Here is a 27,395-nt window from a genome sequence, read left to right as displayed (position 1 = left end):
CTATCTCTGTGCACACAGGCCAGTTCTCATGACTTTTTATTTTTTTTAAATAGGAAGAACCAGATATTTCCTTACACAGTTGTTAATATTTCATAGCGGCAGTCTAAGCGGGAGAGTTTCATGCAGATCCAAGCTGCAGAAGTGATCCAGCTGTGAGTCATGCTACATTGTTAATGGGGGGATATAAATTTGAATTTTAGTTCCTGCTACTCCCCACGTCGCAACTTTACAGCACATTTAAATAAAACCTGTGTCCCTATTAAAGTCCAGAGAAAAACTCATCAATTATCATTATATTTTACACAGTAACAAGATAGAATAGAAGCACAGTATAAAAGCCACCTATACAAGTGTAGAGAGCCAATGCAGAAGTGTCTGTTTAATCCAGTCTTTTCAAAATATCTCTTTCTAGTTGGATTAAAAAAACACTATCAATCCTACGAATATATAAAATATCAAAGAATATTCGTCCATGACCCGTTTCTAAATGTTGTGGAAAGTTACCAGACCTCAGTCGGGCAAATAAATAAAAAATTACATATTCTCTGCTGCAGTAAAGCAAATTAAAATGTCAAGTTCAGAAGCTCATATTAAAAACGTCATTGTTTTATTTCTTGTTTAAATTTTTAAGTCATACCTGGGGTCATTGTGAGTCTATGCTTTATTACATCTGCTGAAGTGACAGTTCTTCCCAAACCGTTAATTTTCCATCTCCTCAGGCGAGTTTGGTTTAAACTGTTGTAAAGTTAATGAACTGAAGGCATATTTCTTGGACGTCTCTGTAGATTATTGGCAGAATTTTGTGGGAAAAGCTCTGTTTTGTGGCTTTAATTCAAATATTGTGCATTGGATGTGCACAGTTTGTCTTCTAGCAAATAATACAATAACAATAACACTTACTCTGTCTCTGTAGACATGATTTAATGTCATGCTTCCTGGTTTCATTGATTTTGAAAGATCAAACTTAATAGAAATATATGATGTCAGCTTATCGTCCATGTCTCATTTGATTTGTCTGTCTCTGACGTCTCAGGTGCATGCTGCGGGTGCTGGACTCGTTCGGGACGGAACCGGAGTTCAATCACGCCCACTACGCCCAGTCCAAGGGCCACAAGACGCCCTGGGGGAAGTGGAACCTCAACCCGCAGCAGTTCAACACCATGTTCCGTAAGTCGCCTGTCAACCTAATCACCAGAAGACTAGTAATGTGGTGCCACTGAGGCCTGTCTGCAGGATTTCAAAAAATGGTTCTCCACAGTTTTTGTAATGAAAACCATCACAGAGAACTTCACATGCTGTTGTAATTGGAAAAAGCTCCCTGATGCATCCAAAATGTGCTGGAGTCTCAAAAGATGTCATCACGAAGTTCCCCCAACATGACACACCAGCTGGTTCGTTACACAGAACCATGTGGGAGGGCTTCGTTGGAAACTGTGAGGAAAAGGGCAGGAACTCTAAAAAAAAAACATACTTAGCAGGTGATTGTGAGAATCTGTTATCACGTCTCACGGTTGCCAAAGTCGTTCAGGAGGTGAGAGAAAACATCTTTACGATCGAGATGAGCCTTGGGTGCTGTTTCCTCGCTCTGCTTTCAAGAAAAAATACTCGACACCCGGGCTGTTGGATCGGATTTCAGGAGTCAAATATAATCTGAATGTTAAGAAAAATCAATACTATTCGAATGTGTATTTTTATTTATGAAGTAAATGTGTTGGCTTGGGCGGTTCGAGCTCGGCCTTCGGGCTCATCTGCTGCAGCTCTCGCACATGTGCTGTCCCCACGGGGAGAGCACACACACACACACACACACACACACACACACACACACACACACACACCCACACACACACACACACACACACCAACAAAACAGAGCCTTCATCAGAAAAAACACTTTCTGCAGATAGATGAACTGTTACTGGTTTGATGTCAAACTGGTTATCAACAGACCATTGGGATACTGAAAATAATAAGGAATGAAATCTGAATGTGATTATAGAGGAAGATTGACAGCTCTAATTCTCATATAACTGAAGCTACAGCAGCATCGATATGAACCTCTTCAGGAGCCACCATTTTTTTTACAACAAACAGCTGCTTCTCGCTGTCGTCACTCTCAAGACACGCGAGTATCTGCCAGCATTTCCCCGCTCGTAGGTCCCTGATTGGTCCAAACCACTGTGGTTGAACCACAAGCAAATACATTGGAGTCTGTATAAGATGTGACAAATCCATCTTCTTTCGGAAAGTTGAAGCTCCCCACACTCTTGTTTAAATAAGATCAAGTTGCCGGAGGCAGACTCAGAGTAAAGTCTCACATTTTCACCTACGAACGAGATGTTTTCATTGGAAAAGAGGCATAAACGGCTGAAAATCCTGCTCCGCCGTTCGCTAATGGAATATCATCAAGCAGATTAGGGGGAAGTACGAGGTCAGACACTCAGCTCTTCGTTTTGCTGTGATTATGAATGTAGGACGTACAGGGTTTTATTGCTCTCTGTGTGAGCATCACTCTGTAACTGGAGTCCAGCACGTTGGCTGCGGCGGATGAGCGGTGGCAGCACAGCAGAGGAGACAGAGAGAGGGGAGCCAGCCCCCCTGGGGTATTGACCTTTTCCCCGTGGCCAACAGAAAGTGAAATGTTACCCGTCCGGTCCCTGTCTGTGAGTGGAGGCCCGGCGCTATCCAGAATACCACTGTACCTCAATAGCCCCTTTGTCCTCTGACTCGGGTACGTGTCTCTCCCATAGCACACTGGGGCCTTTGCTCAAGATCCAGTCAAGAGTCGCTAGGTTAGATGGTATCACTGGTGCAACAAGTGCACAGTGGTTTGGAGTGTTAAAACCACAGAGTGGCATCACTTCCAGGCAGGAGAGATGAGAGACACTTGCCCTCTCTGCATTGTGCTGCACAACAAACGTATCCCGAGGCTAAACAATTAAAAACCATGCAATAAAAACATAAGAGCATTAAATTAACAAATCCAAGGGTGTTGACTGAGTAATCTGAGGTTGTCCTTGTTATCAGTCCTGGCTCAGACAGTGTTTGCACACTCCAGTAGAAGTGTGTGGTATTTCTGTCAGTGTGGCATTACAGTGAGTGGAGTTTCCTGCGAGGTCATTGAAGTGCTAAGGTTTGTTTTCCGCAAAGTGAAGCCGATGTGGAAGCAGTGGTGGGAGGTAACTAACCGCGAATACAGCAGCAGATGCGCCACATTCAAAAGCCAGTACATCCTTACTTTTACTCAAGTAGAGAACTTAGTTGTGGTACTTTTACTCGAGAACATTCTTGTCTATTTGTAATTTTTTACTTATTGACTTACTTACTTTAACCTGTATTCTCTCGATAACCAGCAGAGAGCGACTCCACCGATTTATATAAATTGTTGATTTATAACGTCAGTAAATATTTTCATACAGAGTTTATGATCCTATTCGCAAGTCTTCCTCAATAAAGCATGATGTTAGTTTTGTAAATTATTACCCCATTGAGAGTAAAATGGATGATAAAGCACGTATGCACACAACTCAAACTTATTTACTTCCTTAAAGCTGATTTAAGATTTAATATTTGTATTCCTGCATTTTTAAAACGATATTTCAATTCATCTATTGAATGTTGTTGCAACAACAGACAAACCAGGTGTCCGTCGGTTATTTATTCCACATTTGGATTGGTCCATTTGTTATGATTAGACAATGCTCCATAAATCACTGGTTGGTGGGAAATGCGAGTCTGTGGCCTCTGGCCAATAAGACAAGACAAGGCCAAATTGACCTCATTAATCTGTCTCGGAGTCGGGGAGCAGCGAGTGTTGTTTCTGGTGTACGCTTTGTGTTTAAATGGAATTGCGTGTCTTGGTTACGTTGGTTGTTTTTCCCAGCACCAATCATTTATAATCGGGAGTGCTGGGAAATATAATGCAGTTAAGCTTTCCTGTATGTTGGAATGACGCGGAGAATCAAGTCCTATTAGGTCTGATGTAGTTAGTGGACACTGACTGCAAATGGATTCATCCAGAGTTTTTATCTGATTATTTTTGGAAACAAAAAATGATTATGAAAAATGATCCTTTCATTAATCCCTCTTTGCTGCTCGCCCTATTTCAAGCTCCAATAAAATGTCAGAGAGCCAACGAAAGCCTCGTTACTTTTCCTCTGTCTTTCAAAACACACAGCAGCCGTCGCTTCATAGTGTTTCTGCTCGTGCACGTGTTTCTTCTTGTGCGTGGATGAATGTTTAATCCCTTACGGAACCAATGATAAATAGCGGTCAGAGGTCAAACATGGCAGCAGATCATATTTATTCTTTGAAGCTCTGCCAGAAATGCAATTGACCCTGAGGTGTGACAGGCTGATAGCGGCTGGAAAACGTTGATGGATCGTGTTGCTGGCGGCTCACCCACTCGCTGTGGGCTCTTTTTTAGTTTTTCCATCTGAATCGATACACGGGTGTTTTTGTATTTGTGCCTCTGTCAACACCTGAAAACACAAAGAAGTATTGTTATAAATTATGTTGTTTTAACTAAAGACAGATGGCAAGACTAATTGTCTTCCTGCCTACTTTCTATAACACTTTGGAAACCGTGGTGCTGTACGAGAACATTTCACCCTCGGACGCTCAATAAGAGCACAAAATAAGTCCCCTGTCGAGTATTGTCAACATTTCTTCACCTCCTTTCTTTCCCTCAGCTCAACCAGGTCGCACTAATATTGACTCCCAATCAAAGAGGAGCTTTGATAACTACGCAAACTTGTCCTCGCACTCGCACGCTTGTCGGGAGCAACGAAGCAGCTGCTTCTCGGGGCGGCGCCGGCCTCCGAGGCGGTTTGTTAGCTAATGGCGAATGAAGCTGTGTGGCAAGTTGAGTGACATTTTGAGTGGCGGCTCTAGTGGGAGAGAAGGCATCTGCTGCCAAATGCATCAAGAGGGCCAAACACTAATCAGCAGCCTGTCCTGTTTACACAGTTAGTTTGTTACACGGGTGTTTGTGCTGCGTCCTCCAAACCACAACGCTGCTTTGAAACATCTCTGCCTCTTGTAATCACATCAGATGTTGTACTGGCATGTTTGTTTTTGTTGTGGAAGTAGTTTAGATAAACGGCCCTTATTCTTTTTTCAATGTGTAGAATCACATCATCTGCAAACTCTTTTTATCAGCATGTAACTATTGTTAAAACTTAATTTATATAGCAACTTTCAAAGCACAGTGACAAAGTGTTTAACAAGATAAACACGAGGAATTGAAAGCAAGGAGACAGTTGAAAAGCAATTTGAAGATCACACAGCGATAGAGCACAAGAATAAATAATGTTACAGACAAAATAAAACATTATACAATGATCAGAGTCGTTGCCAAGATCAGAGCGGGATTAAAAGTAATTAAATGAATGAAAATATAAAGTTGAAGGTGGAATTCAGACGGAACAGAGCTATAAAAACGTGTCTTTAAGAGAGATTTAAAAAGAGGATATTCACAGTTTGCCAGACGGATCTCCTCAGGGAGATTGTTCCGAGCAGAAAATGCGATTCAGCTCAATAGATCTTTTTTTTCATTAGGCCCTCGCTTTCTGGTAAACAACAACAAACGAGTCCACCTGAAATTTAAAGCCTCAAGCTTAGGCCACAATAATATTTCCCCGAACTCAACAAAGCTCCTCCAGGGCCTCAGGGGACAATATTATATTATTTCCACAGGTTTCCACATTGTTTAAAATCTGCAGAATGTCCCTTTAACAATACTCCTTCAGCTTTTACTGTACTTTTAGGAATAACTTCCCTAATGTTTGTTGAAAACCAGTGCGACCTGTTGTGTTGTCAAGCTATTCACCGTGTTGTGTTCCTGTTTAATCACACAGCATTACACAGACACACTACAGGTATTTCAGGAGCAGTTGCTGCATTTGGCTCGTGCCCACGCTGACACCTCACCCAGATCCTCATCACAGATACTCCCACACTCCTGTGCTCTCCCACGCACACATAATACAGCGACTGAAAGCTTCCTCTTTGTGTTGTGATGCTGGGAAGAGTGAAACAGGAACAGGATTTGACTATAATACATTATAAAAGACACTAAATCTACAATCCTGAGACGACTGAGAAGCTTCATATGCTTCTGTGGTAACAGCGTTAAAAAAATAAATAAAAGTGAGCTCTGACCACAGCAGCTCCCGGGGGCTCCACCACAAACCACAACCGTGCACAACAACACCTCCCTCGCAGCCTGCGTCATTCCCTTAAGAGGGGTGATAGTGAGGTCTGAACTACTTTCATCCTGAATGATGCTATTAATCGTTATCAATTCGATTCCGTACTCATGAATCGTCCCCGTCCCTGCTCTACAACCTTGTCCTCACGTTTGTTTTTTACGAGGCAGATGGCAGTGAGGTAGAGCCATGCCAGATCTGCGCTCCACACTTGACCTGCTCGTCTCGTGGTTCCCATAGTAACCAGTCAACGGAGGGAACAGAAGAAAAAAAACGCAGAGTGCCCGATGAGCTGTGTTGTGCAGCCGTGGCCGTCTCGCTCTGGAATTATGATGTGTGTTAAACGCTGAGGTTAAAATGGGATTTATTTTGTGAAAAAAGCACATGTGTTAGATGCTGTTCAGGCAATTTTGCTTCAGTGCTGCATGAATTAATTAAATCTTGCCCAAAGTCATTTATTTGATTCCCTAAGAGGTGATCACCATCTTTTTGTTCTCATTTCTATTTCTCTCTTATTGTCTTTGTCCTGTGTTTGGCTGTAAACCACATTAAAAAGCATCACAAAGAGGGTAAATTAGGCCTTTGACGCATTGATCAGTCTGTTTAATCCCAAACAGGCAAGCGATGACGTTCCGTTTATTCATTGATGTGCGTGTTTGTGTTGCAGCTCACACCCCGGACAACAGTTTCCTGGGCTTCGTGGTGGAGCAGCACCTCAACGCCAGCGACATCAGGCACATAGACGACATCAAGAGGCAGAACCAGTCGCTCGTCTACGGAAAGGTCGACAACTTCTGGAAGGTACTGTGATCCTTTATGCCTCGGCACGCACGCACTATACGAGCGCTGATGGATAAGTTAGATAGAAGAATGAACTTGGTCCCCTCTTACATTCCTACAGGTCCCTGCTTCGTAGAATTTCTGACAAAACCCAGTGCTGACTTTCAATTTTCAGTTTAAAAGACAAATATCACCCAAAGACCTGAACTGCACCGACGGCTTCTTTCACCTCAGGCCACCAACTTATCAATCAGCCCTTGTACGACTTTACTAACACACTGTGCAACTTTGTACATGCGGAATTTTGTAAATTTGACACTTGAATTGTAGGACTTTCCTTCAGGCTTATTTACGATCCTTAGAAATGAGTCTATGTAGTTTTTTTACATTCTCAAAAAGCGCAGGTTTTGTCCTATTCCTCATCGGCGACATTTTATTACCTAGATATTGTGGTTTTTTCGAGTCAAAGTGATTTAACCTTGCACCAGAAGAGAAAAGCCTGTACAGCTCTACGTTCATCTTTTTGAAGTTGCGTCTAATGGACATATAGACATATACTTACATATTCCTTCTAAAGATGAAAGTGACAGACTTCACTAGGCATGCTAAAAAAAAAAACACCAGCGCACCAAGGAGAACCAATTTTCTAACTTCTGAGAGCTCCGCAGTGAAACTCTTTGAACAACCTTGGGTAAAACTTTCACGCGAAACTTAATAAGTGGCTGGTTTAGGAGCTAAATTCTGCTCAATTTCAGCTTATCACTTTCTCCGTGGAGTTTTTTTTTTATATATTCAAATGCATGCTCACGCTGCAGCACAGAGACCAGGGGATTACTGTATCCGAGACAAAAAAAAACGACTCAGAGACTTGGAGAGATTTGCACGTTGTTAGGCGTGCCGCAGACGGTTGGATTACTGCCCGCGCCTTGATGAGCTTTTGGGTGCGACACCGTGTTTGTTTCATACTGGGTCACTCCGCATCGAGCTGACTTCCTTTAAAGGTTCTACACACGAGGCAGGAAGGAGCCGAACGCAGACACACACGTTTGAGGGAAGGTAAATGCAGAGAAGAGTGAGGAAAGAGGGAACAGGTGAAACTATTCACGGCAGGAACCAAAACATAAAGACAGGAAAAATAAAACAAAAGACCCTAATGGACGCACAGGGAAAATAATGTCAAAACAAAACAGGAAATAATAAACAGAGTGGCGTGAAGTCGTGACCAGATGTCTGACTGAGTAACTATGTGCAATCATAATAAAACTAACAAACAAAGGAAATATTTATTCCTAGTAATTTGAATCAAGCTGCAACCAAATTAAGCACAAATGCCTAATTCTTATTTTTTATCAAGATCTATGAATTATTCCCTGGGAAAAGGGGAATTTTTTTACACACATTTCAAATGGACCTCATCTAAAACATATTAATTAACGAACCCTTACAACCCTTACTCTGGATCTCAAGGTGCTACAGTATTTTAATCCGGAGGTAGCAGCCGTGCTGCTGTGGTTTGTGGCTTCCTGTAACCGAGGCAGAGCCCACGCAGCAGTGCTCCATTCAGTGTAGCTTTAAAAGGGCAGACGAGGGAGCCCATCAACTCACAGCAAGCGGCATTAGCAGCTAATCAGACTCCCAGGCGTGTTCATTACCTCCTGCTTTTAATTAAAGGGCCATTTTGGGGCAGAGTGATAACTAGCTGACTGGCTCGCTCAGTTTAAAAGGAGGGCTTCCTTTTAAATCAGGCCGTCCTTCCGTCTCTTCCTCTACACTTGCAGGGTTTCATTTAAACAAGGATGTATCCACTATTTGAAATATGAAGGGAGACCAAGGTAAGATTCAGAATGGAATCATAATCAGGTTATTAGATTAATGACCTCAAGACGTACACTTTGGAAACGTGGTCGGTTTGATATGTCGCAATAGAATTCAGTCTCCTTCAGCCCAACAGTGAGTCCAGGTGTTTGTGTCACATGTAAAATCCTCCTCCTTCTTTCCATCCACCGTAATGGTTCCCAGTTATAAAGTCTCATAGTGTGTGTCCATGGATCTGGCTGAAATGGTGCAATAATAAACAAGTGTGAGGTAATTAACAGTGAGCAGGTTTTTGGAAAGCACAGCAAAGGCTTTCTAAAGGAGAAGTGCAGAAATCAGAAATTGTAGGTTAAGATACAAGAATTCACAGCATATGCCCACATATCATTTTATTTTGTCGATCCTGATGTCTACATGTGTTCAATTCAGACACTTTCAAAGCCAGGCCTTGATATTAGTGAATTTCCGTTTACCAGAATAAGGTTCCTCCACACCCCCGCATTGTGGTTCACAAGTGAATCATTTGTGAATTCATGTCTAGTGAATTTAAATAGTGAAACTTTCTAGTGAAATTGCTTTGCTGCAGGAAAGAGGAGGTGTCGATGGCGAGACCCGAAATAAGAAATGGCCAGACCACCTCTGAGGCGGCGGTTTCCATAGCAACCCAGTCAGAGGTGTAGAAAGGTTGAGCAGGGAAGCTGAGAGTGACTACCTGTCGTTTCACACACACACACACACACACACACACACACACACACACACACACTCCTGCTTCTCTGTCAGGTCGTGGCTGATGGTTATCAACAATCTAGCAACATGCTACCATTTAAAGTAAAGTAGATAAAATCAGTCCGAGTTCAGAGTGTAAGACAGACGAAGGGGAGAGAGAGAGAGAGAGAGAGAGAGAGAGAGAGAGAGAGAGAGAGAGAGAGAGAGAGAGAGAGAGAGAGAGAGAGAGAGAGAGAGAGATGTAGGCCCTTGGCTGCAGATCACAGAACATGATGAAGAAAGACAAACCACACCGCACTGAAACACACACACACAGACACAGAGCTAGCATATGCAGGGAGGGGAGTTGTGTCCGTCCCACACTGTCTCCCTCGCAGGCCCATGAGCAGACAACAGCGTGTTTCATCCCTCTCTTTCAAGACCGAGTTTGAGTTGAACATTAAACCTTCTTCAGTTTGACTGCGCTCGTCTGACCCGATGGAGCAATCGTTAAAACTAGAGCGAGCAGCGGAGACGAAAGCCTGGAGTTTGTAGATCTTTAACGTAAACACACACCTTTAGAACACACTGGAGGAAAGAACCACTGAAAACACATTTTATATCTATTTCAAAGCACATGGAGCAGAGATATGAAAGCAGGCAAATTGTCTGTTCAACCCGACGAGAACGTTTTGGTTCGTAAGTCACTGTCGTTTTTTTCTATTTTTTTGGCAGGGCTTCACAGTGACCTTGGTTCCGAACGGCCTGTTGTGTTTCACCGTCTTTGGTTTTATGGAGCAGAGCGAGGACGAGCGCTCTGAACGTGAGCGTGTTTACTGCCTCTGTGAAAACAGATTTACGAGGGGACGACAGGACGCGCGGCAGCAAGTGTGAGGGGGGGAAACGGAAATATAACATAATAGTGATTGAGCAGAATTAGAACAGCGACAGTATAGGGCGTCATTAAGATTGTAGTGAAAACAGGTAATTAGGCCGAGTCTGTTCACACTGCACTGAACAAGGACTTTGCAAATTTAGTGATAATGAGGCTTTAGATAATAAGGACCCTCTTTATGGCACCTGGTTGTTAATGCATCACTAAGTGGTGAGATCCCTCTTGGTGTCATCAGCTTTTGTACATGCAACGCAAGGTTTTGATTGAACACGTGACGTAACCAGGACAATAGATTTTTCTTGTAGGTCTTGTTTTGGAACAGGCAGTTCACACACACACAGCAAAGACCCACTTCCCCGCCATCACACACGCCTCCTCTGCTATCTGACAATCAGAAACATGCTCTGGCTCGCCACCAACCTCCAGTAGGTTTCTGAGTGTTGTGTCTAATGGGGCGTGGCAGGCCCTGAATAAATAACACCTCCTGACTGCACTCCGAGCACTTCTGGATCCTCTTTTACCACCCGTGTCCCCCTGGGGGGGGTTTCAGAGGATCTGGCAGAGAGTCTTTAGGTTTTTTTTTTACAGTGCGGCCATTAGGCTGTTAATTTACAAGTACATGTATCATAAATTCAGCTGTTAGTTTTAAGTATCTTTGCAACCACGTATATTTCCTAAAGAAAATGTGATTATGAAATATTTAGTACGTAGAATTATCCATGCATGATCATATGAACAGTATCAGCTCCTGCACAGGACGTACACAGAACCTGAGCATTTGACGTAATTATTTAAAGAAAGGAAACGGATGGAGCCTTCTGTCCGTCCTCTTTGTTTTCATCTCGTCTGTAACTGTGCACGTCTTCTGAAAGCCTCGGGATACGAAAAGAAGCTCCAGCAAGAATATCACAAGACACACAAAGAGGTGCATTATCTCAATCCCCTCCACCGTCGACATGTTTGTTCGACCCCGCCGCTGCCCTCCAGTAGATGCATTGCTTAACAACCATGCCAGCATTAATGGAAGTACGTTGGCAGTGACGGTTACAGCGTTTGACACTGACAAATGTCGTTTCGTACGTAAAGGCAGCATAAATAAGCCTCAAGCTGTTCGGATGTAAACTGTGACCGTGACATTATATCAGCGGAGGAAAAAAGCTGAAGAGCTCTCATCATTTGTATACATTCGATGATGATCCTCTGCAATTATTCACTCAGGGGAGACGGACCCGTCGTCAAAGAGGGGTTTTGTACCGTACAGATCGCTGGGAACCGCGTAGCCCTGATAGATGATTAGTATTGCTAAAGTGCCCTTGTGCAAATCACCATACTTAAAATGAACTAGTACCATTATCGCTGACTGACTCCACATTACCACATCGCTGCATTGAGGCGCGTGTGATGTGCTCTGCATGTACAAGTGTGTGTGTGTGTTCTGTGCACAGACATGATTTTCCCTCCGTCTCAGATGAATGGGTGAAGTGTATTTTCGTCCTGACTGACAAGCTTCCAGTTTCGGGGGGCCCCAGAGTCTGTCAGTCGGGGAAAAATTTCAGATGTGAAGACGATCTGAGGTGCGTTTGATGTTTGATGTCGAAGGCGGGTTTGAGGGGTCGGGTAAGTCGAAACCAAGCGCACCTGCCTGCATCCTGATGAGGCAAAGAGCTCCTCTCGCCTCCCGAGGTTCCTGCAGCAGACTTCTCATTGTCGACCTGCAGGGCACAATCCCTTTTTGAGACGAACATTAAAGTTAAAGAGTAACAACGTTCTGTGATGTACATCATCAAAATGCACATGAAAGAGGGAACACAAGCGCCGCACACAAGGAAGACAGTGTTGGTATTAAACGCGGCGTCTCAGGTGGAGGTGGAAGTTGATGGTTTCAGTAGAAATGAGCTGTAAAGCAACATTAATACGCCCCGTCCCCTGTGTTTTGACGCAGCTACCTGTCAAGATAAAGCGCTGAGACATCAGAATCCGCTCGCAGCCCTGCAGCCACGTGTCCCTATACGAACATATCGAGAGAAGTGTAATGATAAAATGGAAAAAGGCTGTACGCTCACATATCAGGTTTGTTGATCCCCATTTAACAACAGGGGGCCACGACAGCTCCTCATAATAAAGGGAATTCAAAAGAAAGAACCAGCCTTTTACACACTGCCAGTCCTCACCTGTTTATTATACCTCCTGCTACAGTAGTGCCTGTATTTACACAGTAGATTCGGGCGTATTAATTGAAAGTTAATATCTAGCAAAGATATTAAATATGCATATGACATCGTTGGTTTAAATGGTAGTGGAAGTGGAAATACAAATACTGAAATAAGTTGAAATAGAAGTTAAAATAGAAGCTCTGTAAGTGGTTTAAATGTCAGTTTGATAAGGAGCGATGGATTTGAAGTATACATCTGTATTCCGACAACAAAAAATAAGTTTTTGTGATTAGATTGTGACGATGAGAAGCATCTTCATTAAAGAAGAGAGGAGATGGGACAGGATCGGCCCAGAGTCTAGGCTCTGTCGATCCAGCAGATGGATGATGGATGGTGGAAACTTTCATTTGTGACTCACTAGACGTCCTGGATCTTATGCTCTGAGAGACAGAACGAGAGAAATGCAATGACATTTAAAGGAAAGCAGCCGGGGACTAATTGGCTCAGGGAACGTGCACAGAAACAGGGTCAATGTGGCGACGCTGAAATTGTGAATGTCGACATTTTGACAATGTGGCAGAAAGGAAGTGACAGGGAAAAAAATAGAAGAGCTAATAATATTAGACATTCACCCGCTGAGGAACAAACAAAGGCCGAGCATGAAAGAACAGAACTTCCTGACTGAACTTTTGCCAAAGCTTCATTTGAAGTGTGAGATCTGAAAGCAGTTGAACTGTCAAGGTTTTTCTTTTTGTGCACATCGGCAGACGTTAGCACGAGAGAGCTCGAAAACTAACAAGGCAAATATACACTGCACAACATCAGCGTGTTAAAGCAACTGTATGCAACTTTAAAATGACTTTGACAGCTCAGCTGAGGAGACCGAACCCGACGCAAACCCACATATCGCTTCAAAACTCTGTCCTAACTTGGCCCGAGCTGTCAGGTGCTGCTTCTCGTTCCCACTCCTCACCCTGAGCGCCTGCTCTTACTTTGGTGAGCGGGTCCAATCTGTCACAGCTTAAATTGCCAAACATCCAGCCCAGCAAGTAATGCAGTTAAAAAAAACAGTGTCAATCTCCAATATTCAACTGGGAAACTTTAAAATAACGTCTACACAGAGTTTGGTGGATTATTTACAGCTCTTCTGGTCCAGGAAGCAGGGGATCATGGGTAATATCCCCTGTTCAGGTGTGTTTCAGTTCAGTAAGTCAGAGGTAAAGTTACACAGTGTTACTTTAATGTTGACATTGTGAGCATGTTGAGCACGACCGTAGCATTTTAGCTCGAAGCCCCACGGAGCTTTTTGCACAGCCTCCCAGAGCGGCTGTGATTTGTTAATTTAGGTAGATTAAAATTGATCAAACATGCGAAAGCTTTAATTAACTCAATATTAAATATATTGAACTGCTTCTCTCGTTTCAAACCTATTAAATGTTGCCTGGGAGTAATGCGAGCGCTCATTAAGACACAGCAGTGGCATCAGTTGCAAGTTAGCAGCGGGGTGTTTTTTTTGTGTGTTGCATTTACTGCCTGGCTGTGAGTCTCGGAGGTTGTGTCTCTCTGCCAGTAAGCTCTCTTCCCCCGACACTCATCCCTCACTCCTCCCCTCTGCCGCCAGAAAGCCGCCACCGCCTCTGCTGTTTCCTCTCTGCGCCGGGGTTTACAAATTCCCTCTGATTTACAAGGTCATAAAACTCTCCTCCTCCTCCACCTCCTTCTCTCCTGCTTCAATCAACCTCTCCGGCTAAAGCAGTCATTTTATAACCCCCCCATGTGCAGTACGTGCTCCTGTGCTGCTGCTGCTGCAATCGATCTGCTCTCCGCCGTCGGATCGCCTGTCCCATTTGCTCTGAGACGTAAACATGCAAATGTGGCGGAGATGAATAAATCCAAATGGGCCGTACGAGGAACACGAGGGAGAAAAACTGTCAAGTCTTGCCGTTCTTTTTAGTGTTGCAGAGTCATGAAGTCATCATCTGCTTCACAGCGTTCTGACGGGCGAGACGCGATTAAGAACTCAAGTTGACATCCACAATGGATGGGAATCTGGGCGATGCACCTTGCAGACATGCTTCTCTCACATGTCCCACACAGGGATGTCATTTAAAATGTCTCCCAGCCTGTTTGTACTTGTACGATGTTGATGTTACTTCTCTTTATTCTATCGCAAGAGTGTCGACGTGCGAGAGAGAAGGCCGCCGCACTCCAGAGAGCAGCTGGCGAGTGATGTTCTCTGACCGTAAAGCTTTGTGTAGCAACTGCCTCAAAGGGTCAGGGCGCTCCACTGTATGTTCCTCCTTCACGCACACACACACACACACACACACACACACACACACACACACACACACACACCCTGCTGCCCTCATGATGTCTTCCTTTAGTCATGATGTTTCTTTCCTCTGCAGCTGTATCACAAACACTCTTGAAAATCATTTCACCACAGCCACCCACCCTTAAATCTTCACAGAGTCAGATTATAAAACAATTCAAGATAAAGCAAGATGTTATGATAAAGTACAGTGCTTATCTATATATCATCAAAACTCTAAACTCTGTGTTTATTCTACGTTTAATGTCAACAAACTGTCAGAATCAGTAGTGAAGGAATTTCTTTAAACGCGTTATAGTGTGGATGTCTCTGTGCTTGTTTTTTTTCATTTGCCTCTTCTGATATCAGCCATCTATGGATTTTGTGTGTGTGTGTGTGTGTGTGTGTGTGTGTGTGTGTGTGTGTGTGTGTGTGTGTGTGTGTGTGTGTGTGTGTGTGTGTGTGTGTGTGTGTGTGTGTGTGTGTGTGTGTGTGTGTGTGTGTGTGTGTGTGTAGTTCAGATACCTGCCAATAACCTTCGTTTGTAAATCCCTCCTCACACACACAAATCCAAACTCAGCTCTCCGGAGTGAAAAGATTAGAGGGTAGTGATTTCACCTTCTAATTAGGATTTCATCTCACACACACACACACACACACACTCACACACTCACACACACCTATAGACACACAAACACCCGTACACACACATCAGGCTGCTTTAGTTACAGCAGGCTGACTGGAGGCATCTGATAGCCAGGCCTCCAGGGACCCTGACGAGCGGCTACCTGAAATTTAAGCCCCAAAAGGAAGCACTGAGGGACACACACACACACACACACACACACACACACACACACACACACACACACACACACACACACACACACACTGAGCAGGGAAATGTCCTAGAGGCAGAGCTGTTTCAAAGGCAGAGCTGCTGCGTGGGGGAGTTGTAAGTAAATTTCATCTTAACAATAATGAGGCCTCGCTGCCCAGTGAGTGTTGAAACTGTTTATGATCAATAGTTTTGCCGTGTGTACGTCAGCGTGCGCACACCGGTGAGCGCGCCTCTGAGGCATTCTGTCATTACGGGGGAAAATGGCCGGCGTTCATTTATACTGCTTCCCTGAAGGGCTCCGCTTTAAGAGCACTCGAGCTGTGCTGCACGCTGCTCGAGTGCTCGGTCTTCTGCAGGTACACAACTAAGTGAAAAAGACAGATTTTTTTTGCATGGCAGTTCAGCAGGAGACACGGGGGAATGGTTTGCAAATCGGGGCCGACTCATGAAGCAGTCGTGTCCTCGCTTTGGAAAATCAAAGAGCCGCTGTGACAGTGTCAGTGTGGGGACGATCAAAAGCCTTTTATTACGGAAGTTATGTTTCCATCTACTCTGATTAACTTGAATTATTCTTTTTAGAAGAAGCTCGTATGGGGCTTCTGTGAGCTCGTCAGTGAAAGTCAGGAAAGGTGAACGTTCGGACAGATTTATTAGCCCGACCGCTAAATTGTTGACCTATGATTTTAAATCGCACAACACACACACACCCACCCACACACACACACACACACACCCACACACACACACACACACAGCCATGAGCCATTTTCACTATTTTTACAACTATGTTAACTATTTGTTCAGGCTTTTAAACATTGGGCAGAAAAATAAGTTATTTGATGCAGCAGAGGTTGAAATAGCTGAATGTTCTTTTTTGGATAAAGCTTTATTCTACATTTCACAAATTGCAAATTAGAGATGTTACGATACCAGCATCGGAAATGCCCCAATTAAACTGCAACTTTTTTTCTTTTCAATTACAAGAGTTGCAATAGGTCATAGAACAATATCAGAATATTACAAATACAAATCAATAGTCATTAGTCGCATGCTGTGACATCATCAGCTTCATTATACTAAACTGTGTGGCACTGATTCACTTTCACTATGAACACTTAACTTATCTTGATGTGTAAAATCAGTGCAGAGCCGCTTTGTATTTCTTTGTTTCACTCCTCGTCCTCTACCTCGTCGTTCCTGTGTGATGAAAGCAGTTTGCTCGTGAATCCTTTCAAGCCTTGATCGTCTCTCTGATCGGGGGCGCCGCGTATCAGTTGCAGTTTAATAACAATAGCAGGCTGTTGTGTGAACTGACGCTCCTCATATTGGGCTGTTTTTAACTCTGTGGCCAGATGGTCGGTCAGGTAGCTCGAACAAAAGTTCACCAGGCCGCGAAACAAAGTGATGATACTGATCCGTGCTCGGAGACAAAGAAACTTCTTCAAAAGGTTTCATTGCAGGATGTTTTTTTCTGGATTGCACCAGCTTAACACAAAGTGTTTTTTACATTTGCCGAGCGTAGGTGGTGTTTTTAAATGAAAGGAAATCACAGAGGCTGATTTCCAGGAAACCAGTGAAAAACTAAATGTGCCTGTGTCCTTTCTCCCCCCCCCCCTTGCTTGTTCCAGGATAAGAAGAAATACCTCGACACTATCCACGGCTACATGGAGGTTCACGGCACCGTGCACGGCACCAGCACCGTGCACCTGCCGAGCTACGTCAAGAACCACGGCATACTGAGTGGCCGAGACCTGCAGTTCCTTCTCCGGGAAACCAAGGTGAGTCCACCCGGCTGTAAATTGCCTTCGCGTGAAAAAAAAAAAAGACCCTGCAGGGGAAATATAAGTGTGTGAGGGCACGGGGCTGATTAGAAAGCAATGAGCGCCACAAACCAACTCCCACGCTTTTCCTTCCTGACATTTTTTTTAGGAACCTGTGGCTCGGGAAACCTGTAGAATACAGAGGACACAATCTTTTTATATATACACAGGCCTCTTTATGTGCCAAGAATGGGGAGCCTGCTTTGAATGAAGGGAACACATAGTATTAAGTTGCCTAATAAGCCTTATAACTTTTCCCAAACACAGCGATGGTTCACTTGCTGCCACAAATGTAAAGTTAGAGAGTGAAAAATAGATTCTCATTCAGACGCCGGTTATTAAAAGAGTCTGTATGTGAACAGAGTCTCTTTTCTGAAGCTGAGTGGCTGTAGTTTCTCTCGGTCTGTCCTCAGTCCACACGAGTACGTCTCCTTTCACATCCTGACTCTGACACTCCTCGATCCACGCTCATTCACAAAGACAAGGGGCTCAGCCACACACACACACACACACACCCTGCAGCCAGGCCCGGCTTGCACAGCGTGGAGCGAGCTCTCCAGAGGCGGTGACGTACGAACACGTGTCGGCGGCGAGGCACAATCTTCACGTTGACAGAATGTGTAGTGAGCTGTTCAACACAAGTTCGCTTTGTGTCGGGGCCGGAGCCGTCTGAGCCGTCTGAAAGCCAGTAGCGCTGTTACTTCAAACTGGTTTTAGATTCGCTCCAGTAGAATAAAAATAAATACAAACAGAAAGTCAGTTTAATCGTTGTTAAACAGTTGTGTCCAGACACAACCAATCACCACTGCTCATTTCTAACCACCAGCCTCATCCAGTAGTGGAGTGGAACCATAGCCCCGCCAATAGTTAGGTCCACGTCCCAACACTAACATGGAGAATGCAGGGTCTATGACCTATACTAAAGCCAGCCACCAGGGGGCGATTAAGAGGATTTGGCTTCACTTATTGGCGAGCAGTCGCGTCCACCATCTTTTATACACAACAATAAATATCTAGCTAATTAAGCTGGCTACGCTGCGGTTGATTTAAAAAGACCTTTGCAGAGCTAATGAGTAGTTTTTAAAGAGGAACCTTGTAAAAAAGTTGATTAATGTACTTGGTAACTGTGTGAAATCCCATTAAAGGTGACGTTTAAGCTACCAAGTCCCAAAAAAGTTAGTATCTTGCTTTGTTTTCCTTAGAGAAACGAACATGTCAGAGTGGAAAAGAATAGTTTTAAAGCCTTTTAATTCTCTGAAACTTGAAAAGAAACCTCTCCAGACTCTTGAACAGCAGAGCATTGCTCTCGCTGCGGCCCCCGAGGAATTCAAATTACATTGTTGTCAAACACCCGACAGCGGCGTCTGCTGAAGGTGAAAGGCGTCATTAGCGCCGCTGCTGAGAGACGGTGTCTGAGCTCCGGCTTCTTCCTTTGTAGAAGAGAAAGGTGGAAGAGATCGTCAGCGTGTCGACGCTCTGAAACCAGATGCTCTCTCCCGCCAGGCGAGGGCGGGAGGAGAGAGACATCAGACGAGAGCCGGAGCAGGGAGAGGAAACGCAAGAGAGCTTTAAAGAAACCCTTTATCGTAACATACATCAGATGTTTACAGGGAAAAGAATGGATTCAGATCAAGTATCGCTTCAGCCACAAAGCAGTTTTGGGATGGAAAATCCAGCTCTTTTTCTCCAGCACATAAAAAAACCAAGAACCCAGTAGACGTTAGAGGCAGAGAGTCGGAGAGAAATCAAAGGTGTGTTCTGCTGCGGAGCCGATCATTAAAGTGGTTAGAAGACTTACGAGAGACTCAAAGCAAACAACACTCAAACGTTGGATAAAGAATTGAACAGGGCAGATTTCGCCGCTCTTGCAATAGTCTGCCGGGTTAACGCGCGTTTTCTTCTCATTACACGTGGTTGTGTGCGTGGAAACCCCACAGGGGCTGCGGCCAATTAAATCCCACAAAACCCAAACGTTTTAACTGCATTGTTGTTTGAGAGCTTACAAGGAAAACAGGAGGTGTTTTTCCCTCCGTGCTGCTTAAACAACACATTTACCTGCAAACAGGCGCCGCTAATTGGCCCCGTGGGGTTTAACTAGCTACACTGCACTGTAAAAAAATAAAGATGGCAGCCCAGGCGAACCTGTTGCCGTTTGACGTCGTGACATTTGATTTTTCCCTCAAACTGAATTTCCTGAAATAAACCCGGATGCGTCGTGTTGTGTCAGCGTCAGGGATCAGACTGCTGCTGGGGAGCGGAGCTGTTCCTGTGTCGTGTTCTACACCGACACAAAGGTTTTTCATTTCTTATACTTTGCTTCTCATCCGTCTCACACGTCCGTCCTGAGTCGACTTATTTAATCACCTCCTACCGTCGCCACGTGTTTCTCATTTTCTCACTGCTCCGAATCCCGACTATGTAATCTATTAACCACAGGTCTGCAAGTAGCTGTTAAAACTTCTTTTTTATTGTCGTCATTTTCTGCACGGAAGGAAACAAACAGGTGCTTGAAACACACACACACACACACACACACAGTTCTACTCATTTACAAGATCATCGTTTGCATGACGAACTTCAATCCAAGCTGCCGCGACACTTAAATTTCCATGCGAGTCCAAGGTGCAGACACGTGTGCGCCTCTTTGCATGTGCTCTTCCTCTGGTCATGTTATCTCCTGAGGGAACTCATGGAAATACTGGGACACGCGTTCAAACATCCACAATTTAAAAGGCAAATAAACCTGAAGCAGAAATCAGCATCTCAAACGGCACTAAGCACATTTGAATTTAAAAGAAGCCGGGCAGGTTTTTAAAATCAATATATGATCGATGGTATGTTAAATATATATAACTTCTTCTGTCCCATTTGGAGAGAATGAAGTTCAACAGGAATGATCGAGACACTGAAGCTGTTTTCAGACACGAACGCAGGAACATGTGAGGATTTATTGGGTCCAGAACCTTTTACAATTCAGCAGGAGATTGTCCAGGAGACAGGAAGAAGGACAAGACGCCTCTTTTTCAACCTGAGATATTAAGACAGACATATCTCAGTTTTAATTAAAAGAGGCAAACTGAAGACAGGCCTCTTAGAAACTGTCAATGCTGACCCCCCCCTCCCTCCGGTCGCCCTGTAAGTGCTGGTTCACTGTTTCTCAGCTGTGAGGAGCTTCTGACATTTTATACACACACACATAGAGAGAGAGAGAGAGAGGAAGCTCTTTGCTGCCACCTGCTGGAAGAAGTCGGATGCTCACAAAGCTGATTGTGTTCAGAAGCCCTTCTCTTGCTATGGGCAGAAACACACACACACACACACACACACCACACCACACCACACACACACACACACACACACAGACGAGCCATTGTTACTGACTGACTCTGGCCCTCAATTAAATAAGCCCCTGGCCCAGATTGCCCCCCCCCCACCACCCACATTGCCTCCACCCCCCCTCTGTTCCTGAATGACTGTCTCTCTCCCTCCTGGTCGAGCTCCGACTGCATCGCAAATATGAGCTTCTTCATCAGGACTATTTGCTTTGTACTAACTTTTATAGTATTTGCTTTAAAACATGTGATGCAGCTGCTCACACAACACTGCCCCCCCAAGGACATTCAGGGTTTCCACTGCTTTTAATTTAAACGTGTTCAAACCTGAACCAACCCTGACATTATGCATCACATTAACATGAACACTATCGACCACTTGTATACTTGAGACAATCTATAATTTTCATATTCTACATATACTGTTAATACAGTTGTTTTTTTAAATCAACCTTTTCCACGTTACTTCCTTTCTAACGAACGTCTTCAGGCCGGTGGGAGGAACCAACATCACAGCAGTGATTCCCATCATCCTCCTTGTTTTTCCCTCCTGCTTTATATATATATATTTTTAAAAAATGCTGCCTCGACTCTTATTTAGTGCTGAGAACACGGGAGGTTTGTTTCAACAGGGTCTAACTGCTGCTCTCAGCAAACAACAGAAACTCCCCAACGCTGCCATTAAACTTTTCTTCACCTCTGACGCCATCTTTGTTGTTCTGGGTTAATTCCGTAGCTGCTCCCACACGCAGCAAGTGCAGGACGGTTGTGTTTTTAATGTCAATTGTGTCTTAAAGTGTTTTAAAACCAGCACGTGAACACAATTTGATTTCTTTAAATTCTCTTTCTCAGTTGTTTGTGGGTCTGTCGTTCCCGTACGAGGGTCCCGCTCCGCTCGAGGCCATCGCCAACGGCTGCGCCTTCCTCAACCCCAAATTCAGCCCTGCAAAGAGCAGCAAGAACACCGACTTCTTCAAGGGCAAACCCACCATGAGAGAGGTGAGGGGGGGAGGAGGACACGACGGTTTCACTCTACACACTCTATCCCTCTGTCCTCTCATGTTGTTTGTTTGGGTTTCTCTCTGCAGCTGAGCTCCCAGCATCCGTACGCCGAGGTGTACATCGGTGAGCCCCACGTCTGGACCGTGGACATCGAGAACCCAGTCGAGGTGGAGAAGGCCATCCACTCCATCCTCAGCCAGAAGGTAAACACATCTCAACCAGGAAACGTCTGCGTTGAGGCACAGGACGCTTCTTCCTGTTTTAAGACATTTATCTAAAATGTCAGAAATTCTTAAAGTCTAGATAAAGTCTGTTTTCTATTAAGTATGTAAAAGAAAAGCAACAAATCCTCCTGATCGAGAAGTTGAGCTATGAACTGTCAGCGAGAAAAACTGACTTGAGCCTGATCGATTATAAAAAACTGTAAATCCTAATTCACTAGAACAATGTTTGGATGGACGTGTCTCCAGAGACGGAGGAGGAGGGATGAAGAACGAGATCTTGTTCCGTCTTCTCCTCCAGGGTCGTGCATATTTAAAGGCTGCACCCCCGGACCTCGTGTGGTGGTGCCGAGCCGGTCGGAAACAATGGCTTTGTTCACTGGACGAGCCGGCACCGCCTCATATGCTTCGTGATCCGTGACGAGCTGCAGCCTACCAGGCTCCGGCTTGACTCGCCCCTCCTCCACACACACACACACACACACACACACACACACACACACACACAGAAAGCAGCGAGTGACTTAGAGCAGCAACAAAGGTTTCAGTTGTTGCTCTGCTCTGTTTGAAGTTTTCCTCTGCAAATCAGAGTCTGGGGAAGTCGAAAGACAGAAGTTCAAAGAGCAGACACACGGGCTAATATTTCACCAGGCTGAGCTCACACACACACACACACACACACACACACACAAACCATCTCTACTTGGCTCTGTACAGAGATGATATTTAGCTTTGCTCACATTGGCTGGTCCACTTGATTTCTTTACTTGGAATCAGGTAAACATCAGGTTCAGGTCGTGTTGGGACAGAAATAAGTCGACCAGAGTCGAACTGAAGTTCAGAAGCCCACTCATCAGGCTTCACCCTCAGAGTGTCCCCTCCTGTCCTCTCCTGAAACTGATGGTGACCCCTGTGTGTTTTTCAGATCGAGCCCTACCTGCCCTACGAGTTCACCTGCGAGGGGATGCTGCAGAGAGTCAACGCCTTCATCGAGAACCAGGTACCTCCTCCTCCTCCTCCTCCTCCTCCTCCTCACTCATCACTCATCAATCATCATGATCTTAGTCAAGTTCTTTCACATCAGTTTAACTGAGAATGAAAACAACACCCAGACTCTCCAGGATCAGGATTAGGACTTAAACACAGCTCATGTGTCACAGTTCAGACTTTGACACATGAGCCGGAGCCATAAACTTCTGAAAGACAAGAGAACCTCGGCTATCAACACACTGAAGAAATCATTTCCTGGAAAGCTGCTTTGTTTTTACTGAACCAGAGGATGAAATAGAAGCTTCGGTTTGTTGTGACTTTCAGGAATTTTTTATTTTCCTTTTGTGTCTGAGTGAACAGAATGTACAACGATCAGAAATCACAGACATTACAAATCAGAAAGTTTCCCAAATAGAATTAATCAACGATCAAAGTTTCCCATGAGCCTGACAAATATAATAAACCAGTCAGAGCTCATTCCTCCCGACAGTCCCCTTGAATCCAATCAAGCCGACACACTCAGAGATCAAGCTCAGACTTTCTGTCCTGATTTCCTTCGTCTGTCTTCCAGGACTTCTGTCACGGGCAGGTGATGTGGCCTCCTCTCAGCGCCCTGCAGGTCAAACAGGCCGAGCCCGGGCGCACCTGTAAGCAGGTGTGTCAGGAGGAGCAGCTCATCTGTGAGCCGTCCTTCTTCCAGCACCTCAACAAGGACAAGGACCTGGCCAGGTGGGACACACACACACACACACACACACACACGATGTGCATGTATCTACACAAAAGGCACACGCAGACACACACTTTCTCCCATCTCATCAAAAGGTCTCTCTCTCTCTCTCTCTCTCTCTCTCTCTCAGGTTTGGCGTGGACTGTCAGACGGTGGAGTCGAGCTCCGACACGTTGGTCCCCGCCTACAGCGACACTCGCCGCCACTGCATCTTCCAGGCCGACCTGCTGCTGTTCAGCTGCGCCGGCGCCCACCAGACGCTGCGCCGCATCTGCCCCTGCCGCGACTACATGAAGGGCCAGGTGGCGCTGTGTAAGGACTGCCTATAGCAGCCACACGCCAGCCGACGGGACGGGGGGGGACACAGACGCTGGCGAGGTTCGAGGGCGGAGAGCAGCTTAACGAGTGTGTGAGTGTGTTTGAGAGACACACGCACTCCTGCAGCTGTCAAACACACACACACACTGAACTCCCGTGTGTGTGCGGACAAACATTCATGAGACTGTGTGTGTTCCTCGTCGTCATTGTTCTGAAGCCGAGTCACTCCTCAGATTCACCAGCAGGGGGCGCCACAGGTCCCTGGAAGGGAAGTGGAATGACTTGAGTCGACAAAGGGATTCAAACAGGAAACGCTGCAGCTCCGCAGGCCGCGCGTCCGTGACGTTCAACATGGCGGCACGGTCATGCCCCCGACAGCTGCCCCGCCCACCTCACCTGGACCCGCCCCTCCCCTCCTCCCCACTGAAATCTGAAACTGCTCATTGTTTAGGTAGGTTTGCACTGGACTGGCATGCCCGGAGGCCCGCCCCCCCCCAACACACACATATCTACACACACGCATAGGGGGAGGGGCCTGACAAATGGCGGCTAAAAAAAAACGAAACCAGTTTTACACTGTAACCGACTTGTTCCCCTCTCGTGGACGGACGGGACGAGAGCGGACATGTAACATAGATATCTAGATTTTTATTCTGGAACTTTTAGCGTTTCCTGACACATCCTCCAGATTTCATTCCCTCACGAGTGGGAGCGACCACGTGCGGGTTCTAGCCGCCGGCGTCTTATTCAAACGTATCAAGAGGAGCGAGTGTTTGTGGCCAGTAGAGAATTGTAAATGTTTCGGTCCTCCGGTACGACGCCCACCAGGCGGCGAGGGCTCGTTCTCTGCAGTCGTAGGAACGTCGTGACTTAGACACGTGGTCGGTAGCGGTGGGGAGACCCAGACGCGTCCGTACGTGCACAAAGTAAAACACGCACTCGTGTCATCGACCACACAACAGCAGCTGTAAATCCCTCTAACGCAAACCACGCGCCTCCTCGCTCGCCCCGCGTCATCGTCAGGATCTTGATTTGCCTGCAGGTTTAAGATAAAAAAAGTTCAATTGTAGTTATTTGTGGTGAATGAAAAAAAAAAAGGTGCACTACGTTTATCTATTAGAGGTTCGAGGAGATATTAGTAACACTGTATATTGTTCATATGGGTTTTTATTTATTTTGTATACAGATCTTTATCTCGGTTTTTGCTGGAAATCGTTAGTTTTTTATTTATAGAAGGGGCGTCGTCTTAATTTTGTTGTTTTTTTCCTTTTTTATAGATTTTTATTTATGGAGAGTAATAAATAAAAAAATCGACAAAAAAAAAACTGCTTTTCTTCAAGTGTAGGAGGGGGGGGGGCTTTGTCTGCTTCTGTTCCGCTTCCGGACGTGACGAGAAGAAATAAAACACAAATTAAACTTTAGAGACGTAGTTTCATAAGTTTGAGAACTAGGACTCACTGTACACATTATATAACTTTATAGTTTTTAGAGCGTACAGAGGTATTTACAGTCACTTCATGTATCTGCAAAATATATTTAACATATTAGTCAATTTCAGAATTTACGCCCAAATATACGTTTACAGATTCACGTGTTGCTGCAGAAACAAGTGATTTAAACTTTCAGCTGCAGAATTAAAAAGTAGAAACTTTAATTTATTTACTTTTCTCTTCTTCTCGTCTCTTTAAGCCGAACAGCTGCAGACAGATGTGGCCTGTTTTATTGTGAAAGGCAGCAGCGGCCTCGTGCACTTTGATTTCCGATCTGTTTTTTTTTGTTTTGCACACACACACACACACACACAGAGACACACACAGACAGACACACACAGAGACACCGTCCAGCTTTATGTTCTCACTGCGTCGGCCCAGACTCGTGTTGTCTTTATTTTTTTGTATAAGCTTTTTTCAAGCAGGTCATGTGATCTGCCGCCAACTCTGCGTCTCATGTGCCTTCTCGTGGTCACGTGTGTTTCCTCACTTCTGCTCATTTCTTTAAATCTGTTCTGTTGACGTGAAATGATTCAACGATTAAAGATTATATTTTTTCTTACTTTAATTTAATACACTTTGTTTTTACGTGTTAATTATAGAATCGACCCAAACCTAATTTATTCAGTGTGATGACTCAGCAAATCACTGCTGATCATCGGTAAAGTATATGATCAGTGGATTTATTATTTAATAGAGATTTAAATTTTTAAACTAGATTTTCACGGTTGTACAACAGATGTTAAATGTTTGTTTCGCCCCAAACTGAACACGGTTTCACTCCTTTGGTTTTTCTGCACGTGACAAACACACAAGCGGTTTTTTCTTTTCTTTCCTCAAAACGTGTGAGCGCCGACAACAAGCAGCTCCTGTAGTTTATTTATCATCGTCAGCAGATTCCAGGAAAAGACCAAAACCAACCGAAGAGTTTTAAACACAATTTAAAACTGTTCCATAATGTTCTGAAAGTAGTTTTTAAATCAAACAGAAGTAAACTGACTTTGTTGGGAACTTGTTTAAACACACGGTGATCAGGTCATTATTGGTTTTGGTCTTTTAATGGATTCTTGACTTAATTGAAAAAGAAAAGCTTCTTGAGATCAGCGGAGTTTTTAGATGTTTGATGTTCTGTTGCAGCTGAGGCCTTATTTGTTTTGTTACATCACGCTGTCGATCACATTATCAACCGTTTGGTTTCCAGAAGCTGACTGAAGGTCGTGAACGTCAGTTTCTTCACCACATCCGTTTGTTTTAACCTCGAATGTCTCCATCGTAAAAGAGAAGAACTTTATTTCCAGTCGAACAAACGCATCAGTCCTTGTTTCTGAATCCGGAGCCTCAGTGTCTGAAACAGCCGAGCGGAGACGATCGTGGTGAAGAACGACAACGGGTTTGTTTTCAGTCCTTGATGAGTAAAGAGGGATATAACTTTATTTTTAAATAAACCTTTTTCTGTGATCAAAGTCTCCGACTGTGCTTTACACTGGTTCTACATCACAGCAGATTCACATTCAGTATTTACACTGGCACAGAAACGTACAGTCCACAGAGAGAGAGAGAGTTTCATGAGTCAAACAACCCAGCTGCTGGAGTTGGATTTGATTCTGAGCACAGATTCAACTTTTAGACACATTTTTATAATTCATTCATTATAATTTCATCTTCAGTTGATAATTTAAACTAGGAACCATCATCTACTTCCTGTGCTCGGACTTTAAGACTCAAATTGAACTCCGTCAGCTTCTGTATTCAAACAGAAGAGGCTGGAGCCTCTGTA

At 44.6% G+C, this 27,395-nt stretch overlaps 1 protein-coding gene across 2 annotated transcripts in view; it reads left to right on the top strand.

Annotated features, from left to right (window-relative positions):
• Positions 1-27,076, top strand: part of mgat5 (alpha-1,6-mannosylglycoprotein 6-beta-N-acetylglucosaminyltransferase) — a 70,693-nt gene extending 43,617 nt beyond the window's left edge. The window contains exons 10-17 of one of the 2 annotated variants that reach the window (XM_035150199.2): positions 1,034-1,167; positions 6,877-7,010; positions 17,344-17,493; positions 21,720-21,866; positions 21,956-22,072; positions 23,016-23,090; positions 23,652-23,809; positions 23,941-27,076. In XM_035150199.2, the coding sequence (XP_035006090.1) occupies positions 1,034-1,167; positions 6,877-7,010; positions 17,344-17,493; positions 21,720-21,866; positions 21,956-22,072; positions 23,016-23,090; positions 23,652-23,809; positions 23,941-24,139 (1,114 nt within the window). In that variant the 3' untranslated portion in view covers positions 24,140-27,076. Of the gene's footprint in view, positions 1-1,033; positions 1,168-6,876; positions 7,011-17,343; positions 17,494-21,719; positions 21,867-21,955; positions 22,073-22,311; positions 23,091-23,651; positions 23,810-23,940 lie in introns of those variants that run through there. The other variant, XM_035150200.2, reaches the window with a different exon arrangement.
• The last annotated feature ends 319 nt before the right edge of the window (positions 27,077-27,395 follow it).

This window comes from Hippoglossus stenolepis, chromosome 24 (assembly GCF_022539355.2).
Source record: "Hippoglossus stenolepis isolate QCI-W04-F060 chromosome 24, HSTE1.2, whole genome shotgun sequence".
NCBI lineage: Eukaryota > Metazoa > Chordata > Actinopteri > Pleuronectiformes > Pleuronectidae > Hippoglossus > Hippoglossus stenolepis.
This window is presented reverse-complemented; position numbering and strand designations above follow the sequence as displayed.